Source organism: Boleophthalmus pectinirostris, unplaced genomic scaffold, assembly GCF_026225935.1.
Source record: "Boleophthalmus pectinirostris isolate CB_2022bp ecotype Guang Dong unplaced genomic scaffold, ASM2622593v1 HiC_scaffold_16, whole genome shotgun sequence".
Lineage (NCBI taxonomy): Eukaryota > Metazoa > Chordata > Actinopteri > Gobiiformes > Gobiidae > Boleophthalmus > Boleophthalmus pectinirostris.
In genome coordinates, this window is record NW_026571095.1 from 20,630,966 (window position 1) to 20,657,375 (window position 26,410).

At 37.0% G+C, this 26,410-nt stretch overlaps 1 protein-coding gene across 1 annotated transcript; it reads left to right on the forward strand.

Moving 5' to 3' along the window:
- The first annotated feature begins 229 nt into the window (after positions 1 to 229).
- Positions 230 to 25,846, forward strand: cables1 (Cdk5 and Abl enzyme substrate 1). Its single transcript, XM_020936091.2, is given in 11 exon segments — positions 230 to 662; positions 664 to 882; positions 9,992 to 10,063; positions 10,378 to 10,470; positions 11,852 to 11,929; positions 16,805 to 16,910; positions 17,932 to 18,091; positions 19,348 to 19,451; positions 21,396 to 21,502; positions 21,993 to 22,200; positions 23,325 to 25,846. Coding segments are annotated over 11 exon segments (1,596 nt in total). The 5' UTR covers positions 230 to 354; the 3' UTR covers positions 23,466 to 25,846.
- Positions 25,847 to 26,410: the final 564 nt, after the last annotated feature.

The following is a 26,410-nucleotide window of genomic DNA, read 5'->3' on the forward strand; positions in this document are numbered from 1 at the left end:
AAGTAAACCAAGTAAATCCAACCTAATAGGAATAAAATAGGTTTGTTGCATTGTATAGCCTACATTATAAATGTAGTTTATTTATGGCATTTGTCATGTCAAAGGAGAGAGTAGAGCTAGAGCCAGGAAAAGGTAAAAAAAAGCCTCATATTCCTGACAGCTCATTGGTCCAGATTTTCCTTGTGCTGCCACAATACAGCACACACGTGACCTGCTGTTTTCACACAGTTATACGCATGTACTTAAAAGACAGGCAGCACCATTCAGACACACGAGCCCAAACAACAGTGTTTTATGGATGTGTGAGCACTAGGACCGCAGCTGAGGACTCTCGGAGTGCGGGAAGTGCGGACCATGGCGGCTGCCACGAGCAGCACATCTACAGCCACGCTACCATTAAAACACACCGAGCTCATACGGAAACGCATCGACCCCAGGAGGAGGCAAGCCGCGCTCTCTTTCCTCAGTAACATTTCCCTGGACGGACGGCCCGTGCAGGACGATGCAGACAATCAGACCGAGGAGGAGGGCTCACTGGAGCCTAGGACTAGACAGAGCCTGGTTTCTCCGGAGCGATGCGTGTCCGCGGCAAGCGCCAACACGGTCGCTCTTGCAAACCAGGCTCTCCTTTCGAGCAACCGAGCCACTTACGGGACGGGTCCCCCCCACCCCAGGAGCAGCAGGGGCGCCTGCGTGCACAGACAACACCGAGGGAGACGCGTTCCTGCCCTCCGCCCTCAGCTCGCCCTTCTCCGCGGTGCCCACGTCAGCCAGAGGCAGGCTGCAGACCTACACTCAGGGAATCATGCCCGCGCCCTACTCCAGGCAGTCCTCCCACAACTACTGCCTGGAGGGCGGTCAGATAGAGCTGCAGAGATCCAGGTAACAGCCCCGTCCCGGGACGAGCCCCTGTGCACACTACACTGAGTTGAGAGAGAGTGCTGCAGGGTCAAGTCAAGTCTGTAGCCATAAAACCAGAACAACATGAGTTCAACAGTGTGCAGTGTCGCGCATGCTGTTGTTAGAGCATGTACCCATAGTTCAGCTCTAGTTGTCTACTCAGTGCAGTGTAATAACTAAAGTGACAGCATATTCAGTATAACATCAACAAAGTCTCACGTGAGTTGAACAGTGCATACTGTGCTGCATACTGCACAAGTCCATTTATCTTCAGTCTGTGTTGCCATTTGACAGCCCTTTGCTTATTATAGGGGCACTCTGTCTCACTTAACAACACTTATTCTGACCCACAGTATCAACCTGAAGTGTCCACTGTTATTACAGCATCGTTATAGAAACTCAAACAGCAGAGCAATTAGTGCAAATGTATTATTAATTTTATTCAGAACAAAATCCCTGCAGTTATAGGCAATAGAGTGGTCTTTTATGATAGCGTTGTTAACATACCACCCTGAGACTTGAAAGTAATTAGCCTATTAGTAGGCTAACTATTCTCTTATAATTGTCCTCTCTCCAGCAGCAACTTTGCTGCTCTGTCCATACATGTATTTTTGTCCCATTTTACACTCTAAGCACAAATATGCCTTTGTTTGTTTATTACTTTTTGCTGTGATGCCAAGTCCAACAGCTGTGGAGCCCTAACCCAGATTCCCAGTGTAGCCTACTTGTCACCCTGCTTTCTAACCTAATTTTGGGAAAACTAAAACATAAGACACACACCTGTTGTGAGTCGGATCAAAACATAGTGAAATTTGACCCTATTGTCTGGCCACATAAAACTCCTCTGTGTCTTTAAAGCCCTGTTCAGTGTTGAGTAGGTGAGGCAGTGGCACTAGGCAGCTGTCAGTAGCAGTTGTGCCATGGTCCTCTCTGTCTGGACCTTCTGTCTGACCCTCTTTTATTATTCAAGTCAAGTATTTTTACTATGACCTTGTGCTCCCCTTTAAGACTAACTCTCTCACATGTAGAAGTGAAACTACCACATCCACAGCCTGCAAAATGATAACATGATTCAATAGTCTGTTTAACCATTTTATGTCTTCATAGTATCAATTTAATAATCTAATATTTGTTACTCTTATGCTCAATGAATAAAAGTTGGTACAAAAGCTGGTCCATGAACAGTTCAGGCTTGATCAGTATAATTGGTATACTTGTATTTGCAAACCACAAATTGCTCTTAGCTGAGAATAGCTACAATCAATAAATTCCTGTTTCAGATATTGCAAGACTCTTTGATATAAAAATACTAGGTTACATACCTGGTGCAAACGAAAGTAAAAATTATGAGGGACTTTTGAACATTGGCCTGTATTGCACTTTTACATTTTTTATTTTATTTTTGCATTTTATTTCATTCACACATTAACACACAAGCCCTTTATATTTAGACTGTTCCACCTTGTGATGTCATGTGGTAATAAAGGAAGTGCTCCACTGTATTTTTAAACTCCTTACACCTTCACTAGAATTATTTGGATAATTTCAGCCCTGAAATTGCCAATACCTACTGAACTAAAGCTCAAAACTACCACATTTTGCATTTTAAGATTTGGAGATGTAGGTAGACTTATAAAGGATTACTCAAACATTTGCTCCAAGTATGTTTTCGAGGAGGTAACAGCATTCTAATATGAATCAAAGCTTTAATTTCATATAATATTTTTGTTCTTGAGTTTGGCCCATCTAGGTTCATAATAGCGCCACGTCTTTTCAATTTTCCATTACACCTTGCCTTGTCTTATTTATATGCCCTTGACCTACTTCAAGCTCAGTGCACACAGTGAGATGTTGTTGGACTTCCTTGGAATACCCTTGGAAAAACATCCACCTAAAATGAATAATAACCCAAATAAGTAGCATGTTGACGGACAGCAGGCTTATTCCTCTTGGCTCTGTTTCTCAGTCTGCCCCTGGAGCAGTGCACAGTGGTGGGTCTGTTCAGGGAGGGCACCTGGTGTGAACGTGGTCATGGAGCAGAGAGGCAGGATGCCCAGTGCTGCAGTGAAAAGCTCTCTGGCTCCTGTGCTTCCTCTCCCATCAAAAAGACACTCTCGCCCGGACACTTTTGGCCGCAGGAAGTTACAGATTGTCTGAAGTGCAGCCAAAACAGACTTTCCAAAGCCCTAGGTCTTAGTTTCTGTGGCAACACAATGATTATTTCTTCCACCTTAGGACAAAAGCTGTGTGAAATATGACAGCAAGTTAATTTTAATTCTAACATAGAGATTAGGGCTGGCTAGTATAGCGCAAAATTATCAATACTGCAATATTAGCTAAGGCGATGTACCATTTTGCAACAATCTAAATAATATAACAACTACTCCAGGGTTCACCATTTGATCTGACCATATGTTTTCATGATTTTCCTTTTAAAGTCCTTATTTTGTCTTTTTCTAGTCTTTTATTTTCTAGTGTCTGTGATATAACTGGTCATTTAAGACTTGTAGAATTTTGTTTTGTAAAAAAGTATTTTCAAATATTGCAGTAATTGTGTTTTATGCAATACCCAGCATAGATTTTCCTTTTTTTTTTCTTTTTGCCACTTAATTTGTAAAAATTAAGAGTAAAATTTAAGAATCATATGCAATGTCAGTTCCAATGTGAGTCATATCTACTTACATGCATTTGACAACCTGTCATTTCTGTTTGAGTTCCACTTTTTCACAGCCTCCCTTCATTCACCATGATTCAGCACGTTTGCTCTCTAAATACACCTATGCCATCTGGACCGATGATATTTTTGTTTTACTTGATCCTGTCAGATCCAGCCTCACACTTCCCGTACTCCAGCCCAGTGTTTTAACAAGGATTGAGTTTCAGCATGAGGCAGCACTAACCGCCGCTGGAAAACAAGTTGTGGTTGTCATTACAGGGACATGTGGAGCTTTTGTGGAGCATGGGTCAGTGCTTCTTCTTCTGGTTGGGAGGTCAATTGTTGTCCGCTGAAGTCATGGTTTGGAAGAATAAGTGGATTATGTAAGAATGCTTTGCTTTGCTACGACTTCCTTCAATAGTCCGCAGTCCGAATGAATGGGATTGCATTTGAGAACATGACTTACTATTGTGTACGCTAGTCTCATAGGGATGGTCTTTTGTATTGTGCAAAAGGGGCTTTATAAGATAAGCACCATGGATGTATTTATTATTATAGATCTATGGATAGCGGTTTGAGTACAATATGTGTTCTCTGCTGAGGTTAAACATAGCATAGCCCCATTGTGGAAAAGCAAACACGGACAATGAAATATGTTCTGCAAAGTTGTAAATAAGGCCATTGAAAAAACACAATTCTAACATGGCAAACTAATAATTAATAAATAAAAGTTTCACATCCCAGAATTATATGTTAACAATGGCCACTAATCACCTACAAGAATGGCCATTTTTATTTTAACTATAAGGAGAACAATTATTAGTAATTTTGATAGCCATAACAAGAGATGCATTATTGTATTCTTGGACATACAAAAGCTAGAACACTAGTTTGAAAAACTAAAGAATTAAACTGGCATTTTAAGTGTTTATTTGTAAATACATTTGTACAATGCACATTTCTATCTTAGCAATATAATAAAATTGCATAATGTACCAAAGACAATTAAAACCTATGCATCTAAGAAGGAAAATTTACTTACATAATTACAATACTTTGAGCTTGCTTAAATGTAGTTATTGTACCCAATCACAGTGCTGTATAATAGATTCCTTTCCCATTATTCTTGAAGAATCCTAGAAGTTGCTATGATGAGCCTAGTTATGTTTATCATAATAGTGTAATTTCCCCTTGCCCCTGAGAGGAACATTTGGTTTACTTCCTGAGCGTCTGTGGACTAAAAACAGAAGACTGTGTCCTGTGGCATGCTGCCAAAAGGGCTACGTGTGAAACTCATAATCTCCACTTTATAATAGGTTTATGGCTGTTCTGCACGGCTCTGTTTGTTTAAATGCAACGTCAGTGTATTGTGTATACTGTATAGGAGGGTGATACTGTCGGCCCTGTCAGTCCTGTAGCATGTATTACCTAATGTGACTGTTGATACCTGTAGTATTTATTACATATGTTTTATGTTGTTGTTTAATACAGTACATTAATTAACTTTTGCCTTAAGCTTTGCCATCAGTAATCCTGTTATCCAAGTGAGATTGTCGGCAGTAAAGTATAGTATTTAGAGATAGTGTTCATAGTTGATTTGACCAAAAATAAGCAAAAACATATATGTGTGCTATGTAACTTTTGTGGTGGAGGGTCCAGCTTGTTTCCATGAATGGTCCACAGTATGGATGAATCCAGGGGAGACAAGCAAGTGACATCTCTAGGGCAAGTTACAGGTCATATCTGTGTAGAGGCAACTCCACTCATAGTAAGAATATGTGTTTTTCAAGGTATTTTTCATTCTCACATGTTTAAAGGGCGTTTATTACACTATTTTCTGATCTGTGTTATAATGATTCGTCATCACAGACATATATGGAGCTGTGTTTTGTTTCATTTACACATGTTTAACACATAAATCCTGCATATTTAGACTAAGCTAACAGCCTAATAATGCAGCATTACTCAAACATGTGTGAATGAAACAAAGCTCAACTCTGGGCATGTTTTTGACGAGATAACAACATTCCAACATGGCTTAAAGTTCGCAAGAGTCAATTTTGCGTAATATGGGACCTTTAACTATTTATTTTAACAACACAGACAGACAAAAAGCAAATAGACATTACTATTGGAGATTGCTGTTTTTTTTTTTGGTTGTACATGTGTCTTTAATCCCTGAGCAAACTGAAGTGAATGAGTGGCCTGTTCTGTGTTATTGTTTCCATCTGTTTGTACAGCTCTGGAAAATGTCTTATTCATTAAAAGCACATTTCACAGTTGGTTATCTGAAGATCATCAGCAGCTCTTCTTCAAATAAGTGAGTTATTGTTTATAATACACTGCAACATGTGGGAAAAAAGGTTGAGGGAATAACACAACAAGCACATACTTTTGTCCAATATTTTGTCTGCTTGTCTCCATGGAGATATGATTAATGCAATTCTGTGGGATATTCCTGCCAATGCTATAACACTTTCATGGAGACAAGCAGGTGGCAGCCCCTCCACTACAAAATAGTGGAGGGGATATCAACTTATCATTCAATACACAATATGTTAGATGAAACAATTCTTTTTGGTGGTCATTATTTATCTTGGTACTTTTCCTTTGTTTTAGTGGGGGATTTTTGGTTATATTTCTGTACTATGATTAGATTTGAGCTGTAGAGGGTTGAATAAAAGACTTCTGTGACTCAATATGGATACAAACTATATACTAAAGTGTTTCATTCTGCTGTTTATTTATTGCAGTTTGTGTTTTTTAATCATACTATATATTTTAAATTGTTCTAATTCTGCTTTAGACTTATTGTGTTAGTTTCAAAATGATCGTTTATTGCCAATATTTTCTTCAAAGTTTCACAGTGCACCTTTAATTTGTGAAAAATGTTATACCTCCCTTCTGCAGCTTTCTTGTTTATTCTGGCATGGGACTGAACTTGATGGTTTACTTGTATAATTGGTATAGTATCACCATGGTTTACTTGTATAATTGTCAAAATGTGCTATTTCTTCTCATCGTAATTGTAACTGTCAGTTTTGAAATAGTGACTGAACAGGGACTGAACTTTTACTGTAGTATCTATTCTCCGAAAATAACAGACCTCATAAATACTGTGCAGTAACAGTTAAGAAATTACAATCATTCACAATCATATTCTATTTATTCATTTATTTATTTATTTATTTAATCTACCTAAATTTCCCGGAATCTACATTGTTTTAAAGCTCATAGCCAAAACTTCAGTGCATTCATGAAATAGAAGAAGCCTCACACATTTTCACAGCGAGTACAGTTCACCACCCTCAGGTTTGAATGTGTTATATTCTTTTGACACTTACATCTGTCATTTACATCTCCACATTTATCCACCCTCACACCAGGCTCTCTGTCTGTTCTTTAGAGGTGTAAATCCAACGGAGCATCTGTCTGACTTACTGCACCATAAAAATCTATGAGCGGCTTTACCCAAGGATTTGTAGATAAGGCTCTGACTTACTCCAATAGTCAGTGTATTGCACAAAATGATAGACTATGGTAAATTGTTATCCTTAAAGGGCTTATGTTACTCTATTTTCTGATCTATGCTATGTTTCCTCATCACAAACTTATCTGGAGTTGTGTTTTGTTTGAGTCACACATGTTTAACACACAAACCCTGCCTATTTAGACTGAGTTCAAATTGAAAACACTGACTCTAATTCCACTTTGTGATGTCCTGTGGTAACACAGGTAGTGCTCCACTTTGTTTTTAAAGTCCATACACCTTCACTAGAATTATTTGAATGATTTGGATAATTTCAGCCCTGGAATTGCCTGTTTCTGTAATGTAGTACTTGTAGTATTTATCTAGAATGGCAGAATTTGTCACAAATGAACAATTATTCATTTGTTCAAAATCCAGTGTACATTTATATTTGACTAACCATGTTAAAATGTTTCTCTGTCAGGCTATGAATCTTATGATGCTGCTGCTATATGAAGCCAAGACACAACTTGAGACAATGTAACCCCCATCATCTAGACTTTTATTCCCATTAGTGTTAATATTGCCACATAAGCTGCCAGGTTGGGCTGGTTTCAACAGCTTTGGCCCTTAGTACTAACTGGTCTCACTCAGCATGAGGATATTCTTATTTTTTCTGTTTATCCTGCGTCAGGTATATTATATCTCCTATAGGTTTATTGGCCATATGCACAGTTCCCCTGTTGAGAAAGGAAGAGAAACAGAGTTTGTAGGCGAGGGTCTTGTTGCATTACAAAATATGTATAGTTAGGAAATAAGCCACAGTGTTGCACCAAGTTATTGGGTAATGTACTATATATACGCAGATAAAAATAACACCAAATTGAAAGTGATGGAGAATTGGAGGAAAAGCTAGCCTATATCCTTGGATTAAGCAGTTGACATTAAACCTGGAGATTCTTGGTTTCAGGTTTTCCAGGTTTTTAAACATCCTTTAAATCCTTCATTTATTTATAACACTTGAAAATAATAATGCTACAAATAAAACTACAGGAACCTTAATGTTTATTCAGTTATGCGTTTAACTCATTTGCTCCTTGAAGTGTCTGTTTTATTAGATTTAAACTATATTGACTATAGTCCAGTTGGTGTTAAACATGCAGTATGATCCAGTTCATGAAGTACCCAGTCCCATTTGGTTGTCACACGTGTCCTTGTTTCTAAACCTGGCAGCCCATCTGAAGAAAAGTGCTCCGTACAATTAGCCTGTTGCTGAAAGTGTGAAATCTGGGACTAAAATGTGTTACGCAAAAATCACGACCAGGCTCTCGCTCTTGTTATAAATCTGTTATCTGCTCTGATCCAGGAAAATGCACTGTGATAATGTGAGATTTGGACTTGCCACCGTCCACACACACTAGAGTGAATACTGGTAGCCTATCTATACAACCCAAGACAATAACAAGACAAGAGGGTTTTATCACCAATAAAATAAATGTGAGAACTTGATGTACTTTTATATGGGTTTTTTCTATGTTTCTCTCTATGTTTTGTTTTTTTAATTGAACCAACCTGAGGAATGTACTGTAATATGTAGTATTGTTGGCTTCTGTGGTATATTATTGTACATTTGCACCAGCATCAATATAATCATAAGAACTAAATTTATAATCGTGACAGTTTTAAAAGCAAAGTTAAGTAATTTCAGTTCATTGTAATACAATGGAGTGCTTTTTATCTGTCTCTTCATATCACATTAACATTACTTGAATCATTAAGACTGTTTGATAAAGCTGATCACTTAGAAATAATAATCTATTAGACAATATTAATGGAAGTGAATTAAGGACTGTTGCTTGATCATTATGTCAAAATGGAACTCCTCTCACAGTCATTTTTGAAATGGTGACATCCCTAGTATCAACACAATGTAATAGCTATATCTAAGAAAATATATGTTTGTATTAATTGTAATATGTTCTGAAACAATTAATTTTTTGTTCAAATGTGTTTGTTTGCGAAATGAATGACCGGTGCCATTTGCCATGTATTTCTTTTGCGTCATACACATTTTTTTTCTGAGGTAAAATCAATATATTGATCCTTGCCCTCTCTCCTAAATTGAGACATGAGCACGTGTCCTGTTTATGGCTTAAATCAGTATCTCATAGGGGTGTGCAAAAATATCGGAATATCGATATATCGTATCGTTTAATGTGATGATACAGTATCGATATCATGGGCTACTGTATCGATATATCACCAAGAGTATTTTTAGGTGTGTTTTACTAAATTATTTTGTTACAGAGCTACAGTTTTGTTGCTTGTGGAGTGAAAGGAAACTCATTTATTCAACACATTTGTTATTTTTACTGTTTTGATGATTAAAATGTTTGTGTTTCATGTGAACTTTGCACAAAAAGTGGTTTAACAAAGACTTTTAGTATCACAGCCATGATTTAGCCTTTATTTTTTATTGAACCGTATCGAATCGATTTGAAATATATCATAACAAATCGAAAGTGCCGCGTATCGAGATATGTATCGTATCGTGGCCTGTGTAACGAGGTGTGTATCGTATCGGCAACTTCTTAATGATACCCAGCCCTAGTATCTCACACATACTGCAGTAGCCTGACCTTTTTGTTTCAAATATGACTTTATGGATTACAGCTCCTTTTCTTCAAGTGGTGTTGTTTCATTGGATTAAGGGTCCTTACATTCATATTGGTTTAACAGGTTTTAATTTCAAATTCAGAACGTTTGGTAGTCACATACATTTGTAATTGTTTGTCCTTTTATGGGCCTCCTAGAGGTTTCTCTCATTTGTTCTTTAGAAACTTCTGTACAGTGCATTTGTATATTTGTATATTTCTTTTTAGATCTTTGAGGCAAGCATGAAGCGCTAAGATGTCAAAATTTCTAAACCAAATATTATAATTGAGATTCTCTGGTATTTCTTGCAGACGAAGACTCATCTCACAGCGCTCGTCACTTGAAACACTTGAGGACATTGAGGAGAATGCTCCTTTACGCAGGTACAAGACCTTTTGTCTTAAGCCCTGATTAAAAAATTTAATAATAGTTTGAAATAACTTTGCAAAGAAAAGTTTATAAGTATAAAGTTTGATAGCAAAATTAGACCGTCATTACTGTTACTCACTGTCACCATAGACCTATCTCCATAGGGATAGATAAGTTTAATGACATGCTGTGGAACATTCCAGGCAATGCAATAACGTCTCAGTGGAGGCAAGAATATCACATCCAGTCCACCGGAAAATTTTCATAATGTACCTTTCAAATGCCAATAATAATAATAATATGTGAATTTGATGTTTTCTGTTTCCAGATGTCGCACTCTGTCTGGTTCACCTCGACCAAAGAGCTTCAAGAAGGTGCACTTCATCAAGAACATGAGGCAACACGATACTCGCAATGGAAGGTATGAATACACTCCATACACTCAATAATACAGGCCCTTTGCGGCTCACGGCTGTGTCCTAGTCAATGGAGTCCTGTGTGAATGTATCTCAGGTTTCAATCACTGACTGTGCACTGCACCACCCTGTCACTTTAAAGGCACTGATTAAACATGTCAGAATGAGACGCCTCCTTCACCTTTAATTTGAATGTCTTTATTTGATCCTCACAGCCCACAGATCACAACATGATGTCCCGTATGTTCACAGTGACATGATTATTCACACTTCATTTATAGAGCACGGAAGTCCCAGAGGAGAGGAGAATGGGTGAATATGTGCATAGTGTATACGTCATACTGAAGAACCAAATGAATAGGCCAATGTATAAAGAACAAGTAGATTGTTGTGGAATAATTCTATATTGCTTGAAGCCTGCTCTTTAAATTATATTACGGATTAAGTTAGAAAAACTCCAACTCAAAAACATGTGTTGTTTGACCACTAGTGGATCATGTCAACCATATTTGGTTATAGCAACGAATGATGCCCTAGTGAAAGAATTTTTCATAGCAAATCTATGCAATTATTTTATTTGCTGTCAGCTAACCTTAACTCACCCAAAGGCCCAGACACTAATACTGTTATGTAATTATTGCTATAGTCCATTGGTTGTTCCACTTAGCATTGTGATTGTGCAGCTATTTTCCCTGTTTTCTGGTTCAAATTTTTTTTCTGTTCAACACCATGTAGGGCAGGTCTGCAAACCATATATTAGCAAAACTGTAGCCTCTGTAATATATTATCAAAGACACATTTTTGCCTGAGGTGTGAAAGTACACATAGACTATTCAGTCCTATTTGGGACAGAGTATCCCAGGATCAACCCTCCATAAAAGCCTACTGTGCAATTTTCTTTTTATAATGAGTCTGACTAATTAAATGAAGTCATATGAGGACAGTTATGTGTGCCTCTGATTGGCCTTTTACCCAAAAAGATCTCTATCTAAAATGAGCTGGATTTTCCACATTATAACTGATGGCAAGGCAAATTGCGCTGTTTATGCTTGGTTGCTTATTTTGGCTGATGAGATTGTGCTGTGTTCCTCTGGTTTTATTCATTCATCAGAGGTTGTTTTGTTCTAATATCATGTCATTGTACTCCATTTATTGAGAAATATGTCTCTTTGGACAGTGTTTAGATCATTTAAAAATAGCCATAGTTTATGAAGTTACAGCAAAACAAGATCATCTTATGAAAATGCATCATTGTTTTTTCCCAAACCACAAACTCTACACTACATATTCTGTTACTGAAAATTCATTTCATTTTTTTCAACTTTCACCCTCTCCAGCTGGACCCATGGATCCTAGACATTGATTGTGAGTTTTTGTTTTTCATAGGATAGTCCTTGTCAGTGGCAGAAGATCCTTCTATAGTGTATTTTCAGTGCTGCCCTATCGAGATTGTAGCCAAGCAGGGTATGTATGACCAGCATGCCGTCCCGCCCCCCTCTCCTCGTGTCTGCCTCCTAACTGCTCTGAAGAGGGTATGCACATGATCTAACAGGGGGCCAAGGAACTGCAGCAAGTGGCAAAAGCTGTTTGAAAGGCAATGTCCTCAAATCAAGTTCTCAAAATGCAGAGTTTATACTTTCTAATGAGAAATATGAACAACTAATTTGCTTCATAGTACTTAACTTTATTGCAGGGGTCTTGGTCTTTTTGCCCTTAAGGACCATCTCAGTACGATCTGATCTAACAACATAAGAGGTGAAAGGATGAAAATAAGAATGTAATTAAATGTTGCCCTGGGGTAGTCTGTAGGACCCCCCAACTACCAATCATTCACTCTCCGCATTCATAGTAGATGTGGTGGGTGAAGTGTCTTGCTTAAGGGCATAACTACAGCACAGGTCCAAGTGAAAATCAAATCTTTGACATTTGAGTTGGTGGACGAGTGCTCTAACCACTCATTGAAATTCCACTTAAATTCTACTTCACTGTAGGCCACAGTCATATGACTTGACGTCTGAAAACAGTAAAAGACCTGCTTATTCTTCTAGGTAATAAAATAGGTACAAGACTGCATTGCTCTCTATCCCAGTTACCATGCTATTACCAGCTGTTACAAGGCTGTAAAGTAAAGTGTGACTAATATTTTTATTGAGCACTGAAGTCTGCGAGAGGGAGAGCAAAAAAACAGTAGCAATTCAGAGAAACTACTGGATCCATTTAAGCAACAACCAAATTTAAAATGATAGTCTTTGGGATCAATCATAGAGGAACTGTTTACTTTTTTGTAACCCATTAAATAAGTCATTCTAGAGTTTGCATGTAAGCTGTTAAGAGCTAAGTTTTAGCTTTTTTGCAGAGAAGCAACAGCATAAAAAGTTAGGGTAAAAAGCAATCACCTAGTTTTTACAAGTCTTAATAGGTCAACCCAGTGAAAAGTAGAAGTAATTACGCAAAAATGGCAAAAAAAACATGTTATCATATTTATTTGCCACTCTGTTTGAATGTCAAGTCTACAAAAGTGCATACCCTCTCTAGACTCTTCTGGTGTCTAACTCTTAAGGGCTGGTTTTGGTGGATGCATTTTTACTCATAACACCTGCAAGATAGACATGCATTATTTATAGATGAGTTGCTATTGCCTGTATAGCTTTGGCTCTAGTGGATTTGGACATTCATTCTTTCTGTTCAAACCGTTTGTTTATGTTATTGCTGTTGCTGGCTTGGTTGTTTCGTGCCTCTTTCAGCTTCAATGTGCATTAAACAGTTTAGATTTTTGCACTGTGGCTGTAAGAGCTATTTATAGGCACTGGATTATCTACAATTGCTGTTGGCCAAATACACCTCCACATCCAGAATGAGGACAGAAACGTTGAGAGAGACTGCCATGCAATGCTGTAATCCATTTGCACAATTGGTCAGGAGGTTGTTGGTAATGTATTCCATTTAGAAATTATGCTGAAAAATGAACCCTCCACCCCACGAGTACTGTGTACTAATTTGAGTTAACATTGGACAAAAAAATCTTTTCCAATAAAGCTGTCAAAGTCATGATGATTCTGTCACCGTGTATGTTTAAGGGAGTTAAATAAATAAGAAAATATGCTCAGAGTCCCACATGTTTGTGTGTTCATTAATGCCCAAGCAAACCAGTAATAACCAGTAATGGTACTGTAAGGTGTTTTGAAAAATAAGACTATAGTTTTATTTTATATTCTTAACAGCAGTAAGCAATTTTATTAATTATTCATAATATGAAAACATGTCAACCAGAACTCCGCTTTAAACCACATGTTTTTCATCCCAAACATATCACTGACAATTAGAAATAGCAGAATCTCCAACTCAGTTAAAACTGTACTTATAATCTAGACTAGACCAGGTATAATCATTGATATAAATATAAATAAACTAGAAGAGTAGTTTTTGTTAACATCTCTTCAAGTAAATTTTAGGTATATTGTTCCAATATTTTACACTTATAATCACTTCACAATTATAATGAGACTTATGTGCTCAACTACATAGCTCCTACAGCCACATTCAAAAGTCTGCATCTATAAGCTCGTAGTTATTGTGTGACCTGCTGGTGCGTTTTTGGGGCATTTGCACATAGGCTTTTGTTGTCGTAAAGTTTGTTATTAACCATTTTATTGTTGTTTGAGTTTTAGCGATGATCCATTGAAGTTGTTTATTAGTCCACCTGGTTTTCCATATACAAAATCTGTGACCAAACAGCCTGCAGTCACATGGATGGTTTGTTTTGGAGGAAGTAAAAGAGAAAAGGGGACACACAAATAGCAGACTGTACAATGGGGGTTAAGCTTAACCAAAAGCCCAAACACCCGTCCAGCTGTGGAATGTCCTAAGCCAGGCGATCAGCATGGGGTCAAAGGTTAACCAATCCCTGGTGTTGTCTGATAACACACTCAGGCTGTTTATGGCAGCAAAGTGTCAAATTCAGTCACTTTGGTCTGATCATGCTCTGAATCTTAAAAAATCTTTTTCTAATAATTTTTTACTGGTTGCTTTGCCTGAAATGTTGCAGTTGTCCTCAGACAGGTCCATTCAGGTGGACTACATAACTTTTCTGGTGGAGGGTTTGTCATCTTCTTGACGCCATTGCCAGCGTTGCAAGTCTGATTTGTGGCCTGGCACCTCCCGCTTACAAGATAATGCTTGTTTTTACAATAGATTTTTTTTTATCATTTAAAACACCTGTAATTGAATAAATGCAATTATAAACGAATACCATCTCCTTGAGGATAATCGGGGGCAACCCCTCCACAAGGCTGTATAAAACTAAAAAAGGAAATATATAGATAGATCGACCCATCCTCTCTCATATGTTCTCAAGCCAGTGTACTCTATGTGAAGGTCTCAGGCCTATTAATATACAGAAAAACTATATATATTATTAAATTGTTAATTCTTTCAGTTTGAGCACTAACATCGCAATGCTATGGCACTGAATGTTGCATTAATGGACATGGTGAACAGAGCTTCATTTGAAAGAGGATCTGATGGTTGGATGTCTAAATTGTGAACTTTAGATAAAGTTTAGCACCAACATTTTGTCAGGTTGCTGAAATGTTTACAATACACTTTTTTTTTTTTTTTTGGCTTGTATCCAGTGACAACAGACTAACTCCAGATGTTTTCGCCAGTGTTCCTCTCCTGCATGTCATGCAGCATGGCACTTGTGGCTTCTCTTTCAGTCCTGACCTAATTTTCCTTGGACGAGCCTTTTATTGATTGTACTTTTCTTCCTCAAAGTCCTGTAATTCTTCCTTTTGATTAATTTCCCTGGCTGTGTCTATCGTATGTGGTTCTTTAAATGCTTATTTCTTGTTCATTTGCCAATATTATGTTCCAACGCCCATCTTCTGTCCCACAGATAACAGTGCCGTTCGTTATAACTCGTCCAGAGCCTGTGCAAAATACAGTCTTCTGCTTATCTGGACAGCATTCAGAACTTCTGACTGGGCTGTGCAAGATAAGAGGAAAAGAAAAAAAAAAAACGTTCAAAATAATTATGGCTGTAGGATTAATCAAATTCAGATTGAAATAGTAACTCACACAGGCCAAAACTATTTTAAAAAATATAATGCCATTTAAAAACTACAAAGTAGTAGTAGTTTAGAGCTTAGAACATGTTGAAATGTATTAGTGTTGTAGTTCATCTTCATGCTCCTGGATGTATTTAAAAATGTGTTCCTATGCAAACAAAATTAATTTTTCTTTTTTATTTTAATCCCAATGCAAACATCTGTATTTATACAAAAAAGCAGGAATTTGATAATTTTCCAAATCATTCAACTTTAGCAAAAAATAAATATTCTTTAGATTAAATTATGTTGATTCTTTCAGTTTTAGTTTTAAAATAACTGGACTATATGCTAAAGAAGGACTATATACTGAATTTCCTCTGGCTGCTTTGGCTGCCTAATGTTATTGTTCTGACTGAGTGCAAAGAGAATGACCCACAGACATGAAATCGCTCCTGTCAGTGTATAATGTGTTTTGGCTTTTACTGGCACTGGCCACAAGCCTTCATGAAAAAGTGCACCAGTGAAAATTATGTCTAGATGTTGCGTGATGCATAAATCAAAAGCCAGACTTATATCACAAAAATGGCGACATAGAATTTAAAGTGGTGATTAATGGGACTGCTTTGATACCAGAATATATAAAATAACATTCCTTAAAGTCTGTGTTGGTTAACTGTCCTCAAAATACCTAAACAACTCATTAATCTTCAGCTTTAAGAAGTATTAATGAGTCTTTATACAGTAGATATCAATTTATTTTATTTCTACATGTGACTGGAATAGGCCGATAATTGTAATGCAATACCATACTTTATTTAATTAATGCATGAATAATTATTTTCCAGTCTCACTAATGCCAATCAAAGCTAAACTCATTTCAAACAAGATAAAAGAAATGCCTCACAAAAATCACTCTTACAAATTAAATATTAATCTCAGTAACTTGATAATATTTGAAAATAAAAATTATAAAAATGAAAAATGTTGCTTTCTAGCCATATTGCTGATACAGTTTTACAATGAAAACCTGCTAAGCCTCGACCAGTATGTTTGATCTGCTCCACTGACACTTAAGTTTACAGTAAGTCTACCTCCAACGAGACAAATTGTGACGAGATACCCCCCTCCTCCTCAAGGGGGCACTTTGCTCCAATTTGGCCTGAGCTGCACCTTGAGACAAGGCCAATTAGAGCGTGTTGGGCAGCTGCTGATGAGGGCAGATCAAAAGAAGGGTAAATGAAGAGGTACTGAAGCACTGGTTGTTAAACTGCTGTCCGCTCGTCATCATCAGGGACGTGAGGCTGGAGGGCGGGAGGCAGAGGCACCCGTCTGGAGGAGTCAGTGCCAAAGAGATGGTGATCGGGCTGGAGGGAGTCGAGCTGGGAGCAGATGGAAAGGTGAAGACTGTTTTTTTAAATGATGTACTGCATATAGTTCAAATACATAAAGGGGGCAACGACATGCCAAAAAATATATATTATGATTTTTTTATTTATTTTTTTTGTCACAATTCAGGTCGACTTAGTATCTTTATAATGTCTTTAAGAGGTAAATAAATTAACCTGCTTGTTCTGAGAGTTCACACTTCACTATGATTGGTTAATTCCACCTGTCACTCATGCAGAGTCTTAAGGATCAATAGGAATGGGTCAGGAGAAGCATTTGTTTGATCACAGAGGTGCATTAAACAGAAAAGCACTCAATCTGACAATATCACCAAAAAGCATACTCTGACAGATGTTATGGATAAGATCACAATTAGATTTTAATCACCATATTACGGTCCTGACTCTGAGAGACTTTTCAACATAAAAAAATAAAATAAAATAAAAATCAAACTACTAAAACATTATGATGGGTTTGGAAATTGTATTCTACTTTTACTGTGTTATTATTTATACGCACAAAAAGACTGAGATTGTTTGTATGACTAATGGTGTCTGATTGACTGAAAAAACAAGGAACATATGAGCTTTGGGCCCGAGGTAGTGAACATAAATATAGTGTTTGTGACCTGATATAGCACTAGCCATCTAGCCAACTGCAGATATATTTCTATTTTAGTTAGTAACACATTTGTTCTCAATAGCCTCTTAAGACAGTTGGATTTGCGTCGCATACACCACATTATGAACAGACATGTATATGAAGTAAAAACATGAATTAAAAAACATGAAAAAAAGAAAGGATTAACACGTAACAGGGTTTTTGCTGGATTACAGGTAATATTCCAAATCTCAGTGGGACTATTCTGGTTAAATAAAGGTCAATAAAAATTCCCAGTGAGAACCAAAATCCTCTTAGACTTAGACAAACTTAACTGATCCACAAGGGAAATTATTTGGCAGTGTAAATGATTTTATTGCACACGTTTTTGACTGCTCAGTATTTCAACATTCCACTTCCTGTATTTTACAGACTGTGTCGTACACCCAGTTCCTGTACCCCACAAATGTCCTGGGCGGAGGCAGGAGGAACACCATCGACTCCACCTCGTCCTTCAGCCAGTCCCGAAACGCCAGCCACCGCAGCCTGATCCTGAACCGGGCCAACAGTAACCAGAGCAGCTTAGACACAGGTAGCCTCTTCAGTTTAAACACTGTTAGTTTATAGTGGGACTCCATCCAGAATCAATGGACAAGAGGAGAGGGCTGCCAGATGGTGTCGAGTTTGAGAAAGTAGACAGGAGCAACATTTGAATAAGACTAGGCTAAGGATGGGAGAGGATACAAACCAAAACATGTTAATAATTTAAACTCTAGTGCTTCCCTTCAGCTGTTGTACCGAGAGTGTATCAAAAATTTAGGTCCAGATGGCGATGGAGTTCATATTTAAAATAAAAACTCAAAGAAAATCCCAAAAACATAGTACATAAGGTTGCAACTATTTTATTTATTTTCAAAAACAACCAGTATTTTTAAACTGCTGGACTGCATCACATACTGTACTTAAAGGTGTACTAAATAACTTTTGTAGTGGAAGCTCTGCCATCTTCTTGTCTTCCTGGAGATGTTATTGCTTTGCCTGGAGTGTTTCATAGTAAAGCATTAAACTATCTACAGCAGAAGTGTCAAACTCAAATTCACAGAGGGCCAAAATTAAAACTGGGACTAAGTTGTGGGCTAAACTAAATATTAAAAAATTTCAACAACATCTGCATGTTTTCTCTTCTTTCCAGATATGTAATGTTAAACCTTTTCTTATTAAAATAAATGATTAATAAAAGTTTTGCTTAAACGCTGAAACATAATATAAAATAATAACACAAGTTTAAATAAATAATGTCTCTATAACCTATCTGTAACCTGCAGGCCAGCTCTAATACATATTTGATATGATCTTGTGGCCAAATATAATTATATCGCGGGCCAAATTTGGCCCCTGGGCCTGAGTTTGACATGTCAGTATCTTGCATTTATTCAGCTAAGGGTGTTTTAGTGCTCAAAAACATGCATTCTCACTGTGAATGGGGTTGCCTCTATGCAGATCTGACCTGTAACTTAATCTGGTGACATCCCTTGAAGCAGGTGTCAGGCCTTCTCACAGAAAATTTACATAGTGCAGCTTTAACACAATTTAAGAGTATTTCTTTTGTCCTTGTTTTTTTTTTTTTTTTTTTTTAAAGTGGGTCATAATAAAAAGACCATAATACAGCAATCTCACAAGCAGAGGACTAGATATACAGGTCTCAAAACAAACAAAAACATTTTAATAATTCAATGCACTCTCCCGGACTTCAGCTGTAGAACCAAAAAGAAAAAAACAATTATGTAACAATTGGAGGAAATGTACTGAATACATTTGATGAAGCATGGTTGTTTCTGTGCACTGCAGGGAACGATTTTGGAGATTTTCGAGAATATGACCCCAACCTTTTGGACGATCCGCAGTGGCCTTGTGGGAAACATAAGAGAGTCCTCATCTTCCCTTCATATATGGTGAGAAACAACATCATGATGATACAGTATTTTAGGATGGCGCCATATTTTCACAAACACAAGAAAAAGTATTAACGTAATTATTCTCCTCTTTTTATCAGAAAGTTAATCATGCTTTGGTCAGAAATGTGGCTACAGCTTTTGTTGATTTGACCTTATTACAAATTCTCCACATACCACAGTGTTGGTATCTTTGTAATACTCATTCTTCCTGCATGTTTTGTCTGACTCCTCACACATTCCCCAGACTTCAATAACATAAACAATGGCGCTGTCTTTTCTGCAATATTTAATTAAAAATATATGTTTCTGAACTCTTCAAGGTGTTTATTATTGTTGAGTTGTGTTCTTTAGCCTACAGTATTATTAAAACAGTGAAAGATATAATGAACCAATAGAGAATCATGATAGAATAATAGACTAGTTTTTGCCTCAATGTATATGTAGTTAGCCATACATTTCTAACATGTTAAAAAAAATGTCAAAACTAAATGCTCATAGTACAAAAAAGGTCACTGATGTTTTGGTGTGAAAGAGAAAAGGACCCATCTCTGTTCTCATTCATTCATTTAGTCTGTTTTTGTTACAGAGTCTGGTCTGACATAGTTGAAATACTCAGTCAAGGCCAGTGTGTTGTGCTTTCTCCCTTTTCTTCACTTTTAAACCCTGTGTGTCCATAACAATGTAACAATAGCTATTGTGTTTACTACAACATGAGGGACCCATACATTCCTTACATTTTAGGGTACAGACATGTATGAAGCATAACCTTGAAGTACAAGTTCAAGTTCAGTGTTATTTTTTTAGGAAACTATAGAAATGCCCCACAGTGATTTGTATTATTTTCACAATTAAAAAATGTTTAGTGTAGAAAGCAAATAACTGTTAAATTACATCAAATATACTTTATTATCCAAACCAAAAAATTGTTTTGGGCAAAGTAAAAAGACAAAATTTATAAAAAATATTGCAATAGTGCAATGTAAAAAATAGAAATATGTTACTTTCTTTAAAGCATGTTTTAATGCACAGAGAAAGGTTTATTGTTTTAGGCAGTAAGGGACAAGCTTGGGTTTCCTATTATTAAGTATTTAATAATGTTATATAACCAATACTTGTCTATTTACTGTAGCTTTGTCCAATGGTGTCCTGTACAGGTGCAATTAGTAAACATATAGCTTTGTTTCCCACTCTGCTCTACTGACACGCCCTTGAGGTGCTCTGAACCTGTTTGAACAATGACCTGATGGAAAATCCTCTCCAGTTGCTTCCAGGTCAGACACACTAAAACAACAATCACGTCTTCAAGTTGTGTTCTCAACAACTTAAAGACTTGACTGTAGAATTTGATATAAGTGCTGCTGGCAATTGGCAGAAATTTCTTAACAAAATCCTCAAATATTGTTTTTCAAAAATCTAAATCAGTTTTTAGTCATATTTTGACAAAAATTCTGCCTATGCGTAATACTGTAGGGAAACAATGTTTTACATGGAACTGATGGAGAGTTTTTGTGTCATGTGGAAAAAGACCTCGAAATTACATAGATATCCTTACACAAGGACAAAATATCTGCACTTTGACGTTTCAGAGTGATGAAAAATGTGCACCTCTGCCATGGCAATTACCAGTTAAAAACAAAACATAAACAAGAAAGTGATGCCCATAAATTTTGTTTCTATTGTGGCTGAAGTCACACAAGTGCCAGAGTCATCAGTGAATCCTCGCTCTGAGCTGCTGAATCTTACACCACAGTGAGAGGTGGACCTGGTCTAGATCTGGTCTGGATCTGGTCTAGACCTGGACCGCACCTGGTCTGGACCTGGATCAGACTTGCACTGGACATAGTCTGGACGCAGTCTGGATCTAGACCTGGACTGAACCTGGTCTGGTCCTGGTCTGGATTAGATCTGGTCTCTGTGACATGATCTTGTTTTTTCTTTCAGACCACAGTGATCGAATATGTGAAGCCCTCGGACCTGAAGAAGGACATGAATGAAACTTTCAAGGAGAAGTTCCCTCACATCAGGCTCACACTCAGCAAAATCAGGAGGTAATGAGAAAACCAAGGAATATTAAATTACACATTACACATAAATAAATTACACATATATTATATTTGTGCAATGTCTAAAATCCAAATAAGACCATGTTTCCCAAATCTTATAGAGTACTATTTTATTCAGAGCAGACTTTCAGAACAAAGCAAGCAATGGAAAATATTAAACATTTTTACTATGTAAATTCTTAAGGGTAACAAAAAGCTAGTAACAACTTCAACCATTCCATACCCGTGTCAAATAACAATGGTTGTAATTGTTTATATAATAAAATGTCCTCTGCAAAGAACAGATCTTGTTGTACCTCTGGTTTAGATTTCTACAAACATGTTTTGTAATTCATGGGATTAGTTTATCAGTTCATATTTCAGTCTTCTTTCTAATGTTAACACTCCTGATGTTGTTTACAGTGTGCACTCTGGACAGAATCTTACTTTTTAAACATAAATTGCAAATCTAATCACAACTGTGTTTCCTCTTCAGTTTGAAGAGGGAGATCAAAAAACTGGCCCAGGATGAGTGTGGATATGAGGAGCTGACTGTGGCCATGGCATTCGTCTACTTTGAGAAACTGGTTCTTCAAGGCAAACTGCACAAACAGAACCGTAAACTGTGTGCGGGCGCGTGTGTGCTGCTGGCGGCCAAGATCGGAGGAGATCTGAAAAAACACGAGGTCAAGATCCTAATCGATGTGAGTTTTCCCTGACAAGTAACTCACTGTGAAGGAAAAGAGCGGGAATGTTCCTGGAAAGATTTGTTTTGCTGCGGTTTATCTCAAGATTCTTACTATGCACAAGCCACAAGCAAACGTTATGTTATGATGTGAAAGCCTTTGACCACAACGTGTTGGTACACTCTATCTCTGTCTCAAATTCATCTGGACTCGGCACTTTTCAGTAATATGTGTCCCTATTTCTTATATATTTCAACTGGTGCGTATTAATCAACATTAGCCTACTACCCTATATTTATGCAAGATAATTATTATGTAGACTAATTATAGAAAACCATGTGTCCCAGGCTTGCCATGCAGACACCACACCCAAATTGCTAAACACTTATTGAATTTAATAGAGCTGTAAAATGACATGAGTATTAGTTAGTTCAGTGGTGAGAATTACAAGGACCTGGTAAATATAAAACATACCACAATAAGTCATTGCTCTCTTTTTAATGTATTTATTCACTCTTGAGTTTTGTTTGTGAACACAGTAAAATCTACAAATTAGTTTCCCACAATGCATGCTAATATAAAAGCATACACTACTATACTGCTTTAACGAAGCATTGTGTAACTTTTCTGGTGGAGGGTCAATCAGCTGCTTGTCTCCTCGGAGATGTTATTGCTTTGTCTAAAATTTCTACAGTAGAGCATTTAATTAAGGTCCATAATATCCAAAGAGACAAGCAACTTATAGGTCAGATCTCTGATTCTAGCCATAACATGTGTTTCAAGACTCTTTCAAACACTAAAACACCTGTAATTGCAAGATCTATAAGTTTAATGCCATACTGTGACACATTTTAACCATGGAAACAAAGTGAGTCCCCTGCAAAAAAGTTACACTGTGCTCCTTTATATAATAATAAAGTATCCTTATGTGAACTGAATTTTGTTTTGTTTTTTCTAAATTGAACTTTACATATTTTATGTTTCTCACATCCTTCTTCACATTTGTGGACAAAACATCCTTTTTTCGCACAGTATTATCAATGGTCACACTTCTGTTTCACAACTCCCTGTGAGATTTTTGTTGTCTTGCACCTACAACAACACTCATATTTATCCAACTTTTTCTTCTCTTTTCTTCCCAGAAACTTGAAGAGCGTTTCAGGGTAAACCGCAGGGAGTTGATCGCCTTTGAGTTTCCCGTCCTGGTGGCTTTGGAGTTCAACCTGCACCTGCCCGAACACGAGATCATGCCCCACTACAGACGCCTGCTGCAGACCTCCTAGCATTAGTGTCCCATCAGGAGGAGGGGCACCCTGCTCCCCTCCTGATCAAACCTCTACCCCCAAAGCCCACCTACAAACCCATCAACACCTGCCTGATCCCAAACAACCTCCAGTTAGCCAAAGCCGCATCAGTGGTTCTCAAACTCTCTACTGGATTTCTCTCAATACTAAAGACGTCACAATAGCAAGTTTTGTTGTCTTGAAGAACCATTGCGATTTCATAATTATTCACGATTATCAATGTTACGACAGTAAAATCCTTAACTGTCTTTTATTTTGTCTATTAGATCAACATTCCTCAGTATGTTACCACTTCTATAAAATAAAACGTTTGTGAGCATTTTACATTTAAGTGAAGTGAAATTTAAAATTTTTGCTTATAAAATTTCAGAAATTTTGTTTTTATTAAATATATTAGTGTAACCTGAATAACAATGATCAGTTAACCCAATAATCTTGATCCCTACTAAACACTAAAACAAACCTAAATCGGATAAATGGGAATAAAAACATACAAAAGTACTAAATAAAACTAGTTTCAAACGATTGAACAGATTCTAATTTGAGTACTCCAAGAAGAACTGTACCACCGTTTGAGAACCACTGCTCTATATCATTCATTCATCACTACAGACTCTTGCTTTCTTGTGTATTTTACTCCTCTTGTTGATTAAGAGAGATTTTAAGTTTGATTTTGGACTTTTTCTAATTTAAACCAATGATTGTAACATTTTTACGATCTTTCAACAATTCCTTTTTTTCTACAAGCGTTTGCCTCTCGACCTGGTTTTTCTGGCTAGACTGTTATTTCTAGAGTGACTCATCGTTTTGCAAGTCTTCTAAGTGCACTTTTTATATAGAGCAAGACGCGGGAGGAGGATTTTTAACTCGCTTTGGGACTAACACTGAAAATAAAGCTGTTTTATTAGCACCACAAGTCATTACCATGGATTACTGTAACTTCCACAGTTTTCTAACAGCTCCTCTGCATGATTGTACACAAGTTTGCAACCCCACGAGGACTGAGCTTTTCACCAAGTCTTTTGTACCTGGACACGCCCCCACGCTGTGATCAGTGTCTGATTTGAGTGCTCTATGTTAGAGTGAATCGCTAGCACATTGACTGTGCTGAATAAGGGTCTGGACTGAAGTTCTGGAGATGTCCAAGAGTGCAAAAAAAGCCACATTAAAGAAACATTATACAAGAGGTACAGATCTAGTTCTGTTTGAACAGTACATGTAACACAGTTCTACCTATGGAGAAGCAGACAGGAGTTATGGTGAAGACATTGGTAAAAGCAAAACAGCATGCTTTTTTTTTTTTTTGTTGCCATTTCTGCCAAAGCAAATTATCTATCTCTCACTGTATTCTTGTTTTGGCTTTGTATACCAGATGCCCTTACTGGCTCAATCCACTGACAGGTAGGAAGAACTAGGAAGATTTATAACAGTATATGCTGTACATAATTTGCTTCAGTACATACAACATGTGTTTGTGCTAGAACATAAAAAACAAGATCTCAAGTAGTTTAGCAATAAATTAAAATGCATATACAAAATTACATTTATTGCATACTGTGTATGCCTCCTCTAAAGACGCTCTTCATTGTTTAACTTAGGCAGTAGAACATGTAGCTTTATGGCCCTGACTTTGTTAGTTCATGTCAATATATATTTTTGTTTAATGTTTTGGTGCCAGAATAGAATTTGGTGCTTTAAACAAGCTGTTTTTATGGCAACAATAACACATTTATGTCTAAAAACACTGATGCCTGCCTACCCTGTCCCATGTGACCCTAAAGTAGGTCAGTGTGTGGCCCTGAATCTTAATAAAGTCTCACTAATTAAAAGTACTTGAGATATTTTCTGTCTGCTTCTCCCAAAAACATGGTCTTAAATTGAACCTCTTCAGCCCTCTCGTCTTTAAACCATCTGAAGTCCCTCCAGACACAGTGTTACGTTTTAAATGAAGTGCTTCTCAAGTGTCCAAACATAGGACATATTTCCATTATTGCTTTGGCTTTTTACAATAAGGGATTTTAGTAACACATTTCACACAAAACTTAAATTCCATTGTGATTCTGTGTACTAATAACTTCAAAATCTGGCATGTGTCTTAATTTTATTCCATTATTGAATTGCCTTTGGGCGCAGGCCTACTTGAACAATATTACCAATGCTGCTTGAAGTAATTTGATTTTTCACTTAAAGCTAATTGTAATGGAGGAAGCATGTAGGAGTGATTTAAAGTGTAAAAATACTGAGCTTGTTTCTATTTGCAAAGAGTCCAAAGATGTAGCTTTTTTTTTAGAATGGGGAGGAACTCATGGGCAACGTCACCTGTGTATGTATGTAAATAAACTCATTGTTCAATCTCAAAACACTGTCTCATGTCTTGTATTCTGAACACCATATGCTTTTTGTCAATGATAATAACAGACTCAGACAAACTGTATTGATCCATGAGGGAAATTACTTGGGCATTTGGCAAAGAGCAGAAAGTAACGTATTAAAATTCATAATGAAAATAGCATAATTTCTACTAACGAGGTACAGATATGCATAGGACTGAGTATCATTCAGAAGTTTATCGATTTATACCTCGATACATAAGCCACAATATGATACATATCTTGATACAGTGAGCTTTCGATTCGATATGATTCAGTACGATATATTTCAAATTGATTTGATACGTTTCAATAAAAAAATGCTAAATCTTGGCTGTGACACTAAAAGTTTTTGTTAAACCACTTCTTGTGCAAATAATTAATATGAAAAACGCACAGTTTAATCATTCAAAACTGTGAAAATGTCAAAGGTGTTGCATAAACAAGTTTCCTTCCTCTGAACAAGAAACAAAACTGTAGCGCTGTAACAAAATAACTAGTAAAATGCACCAAAAAATACTCTTGGTGATATCGTGCGCTGCTGTATCAATATAT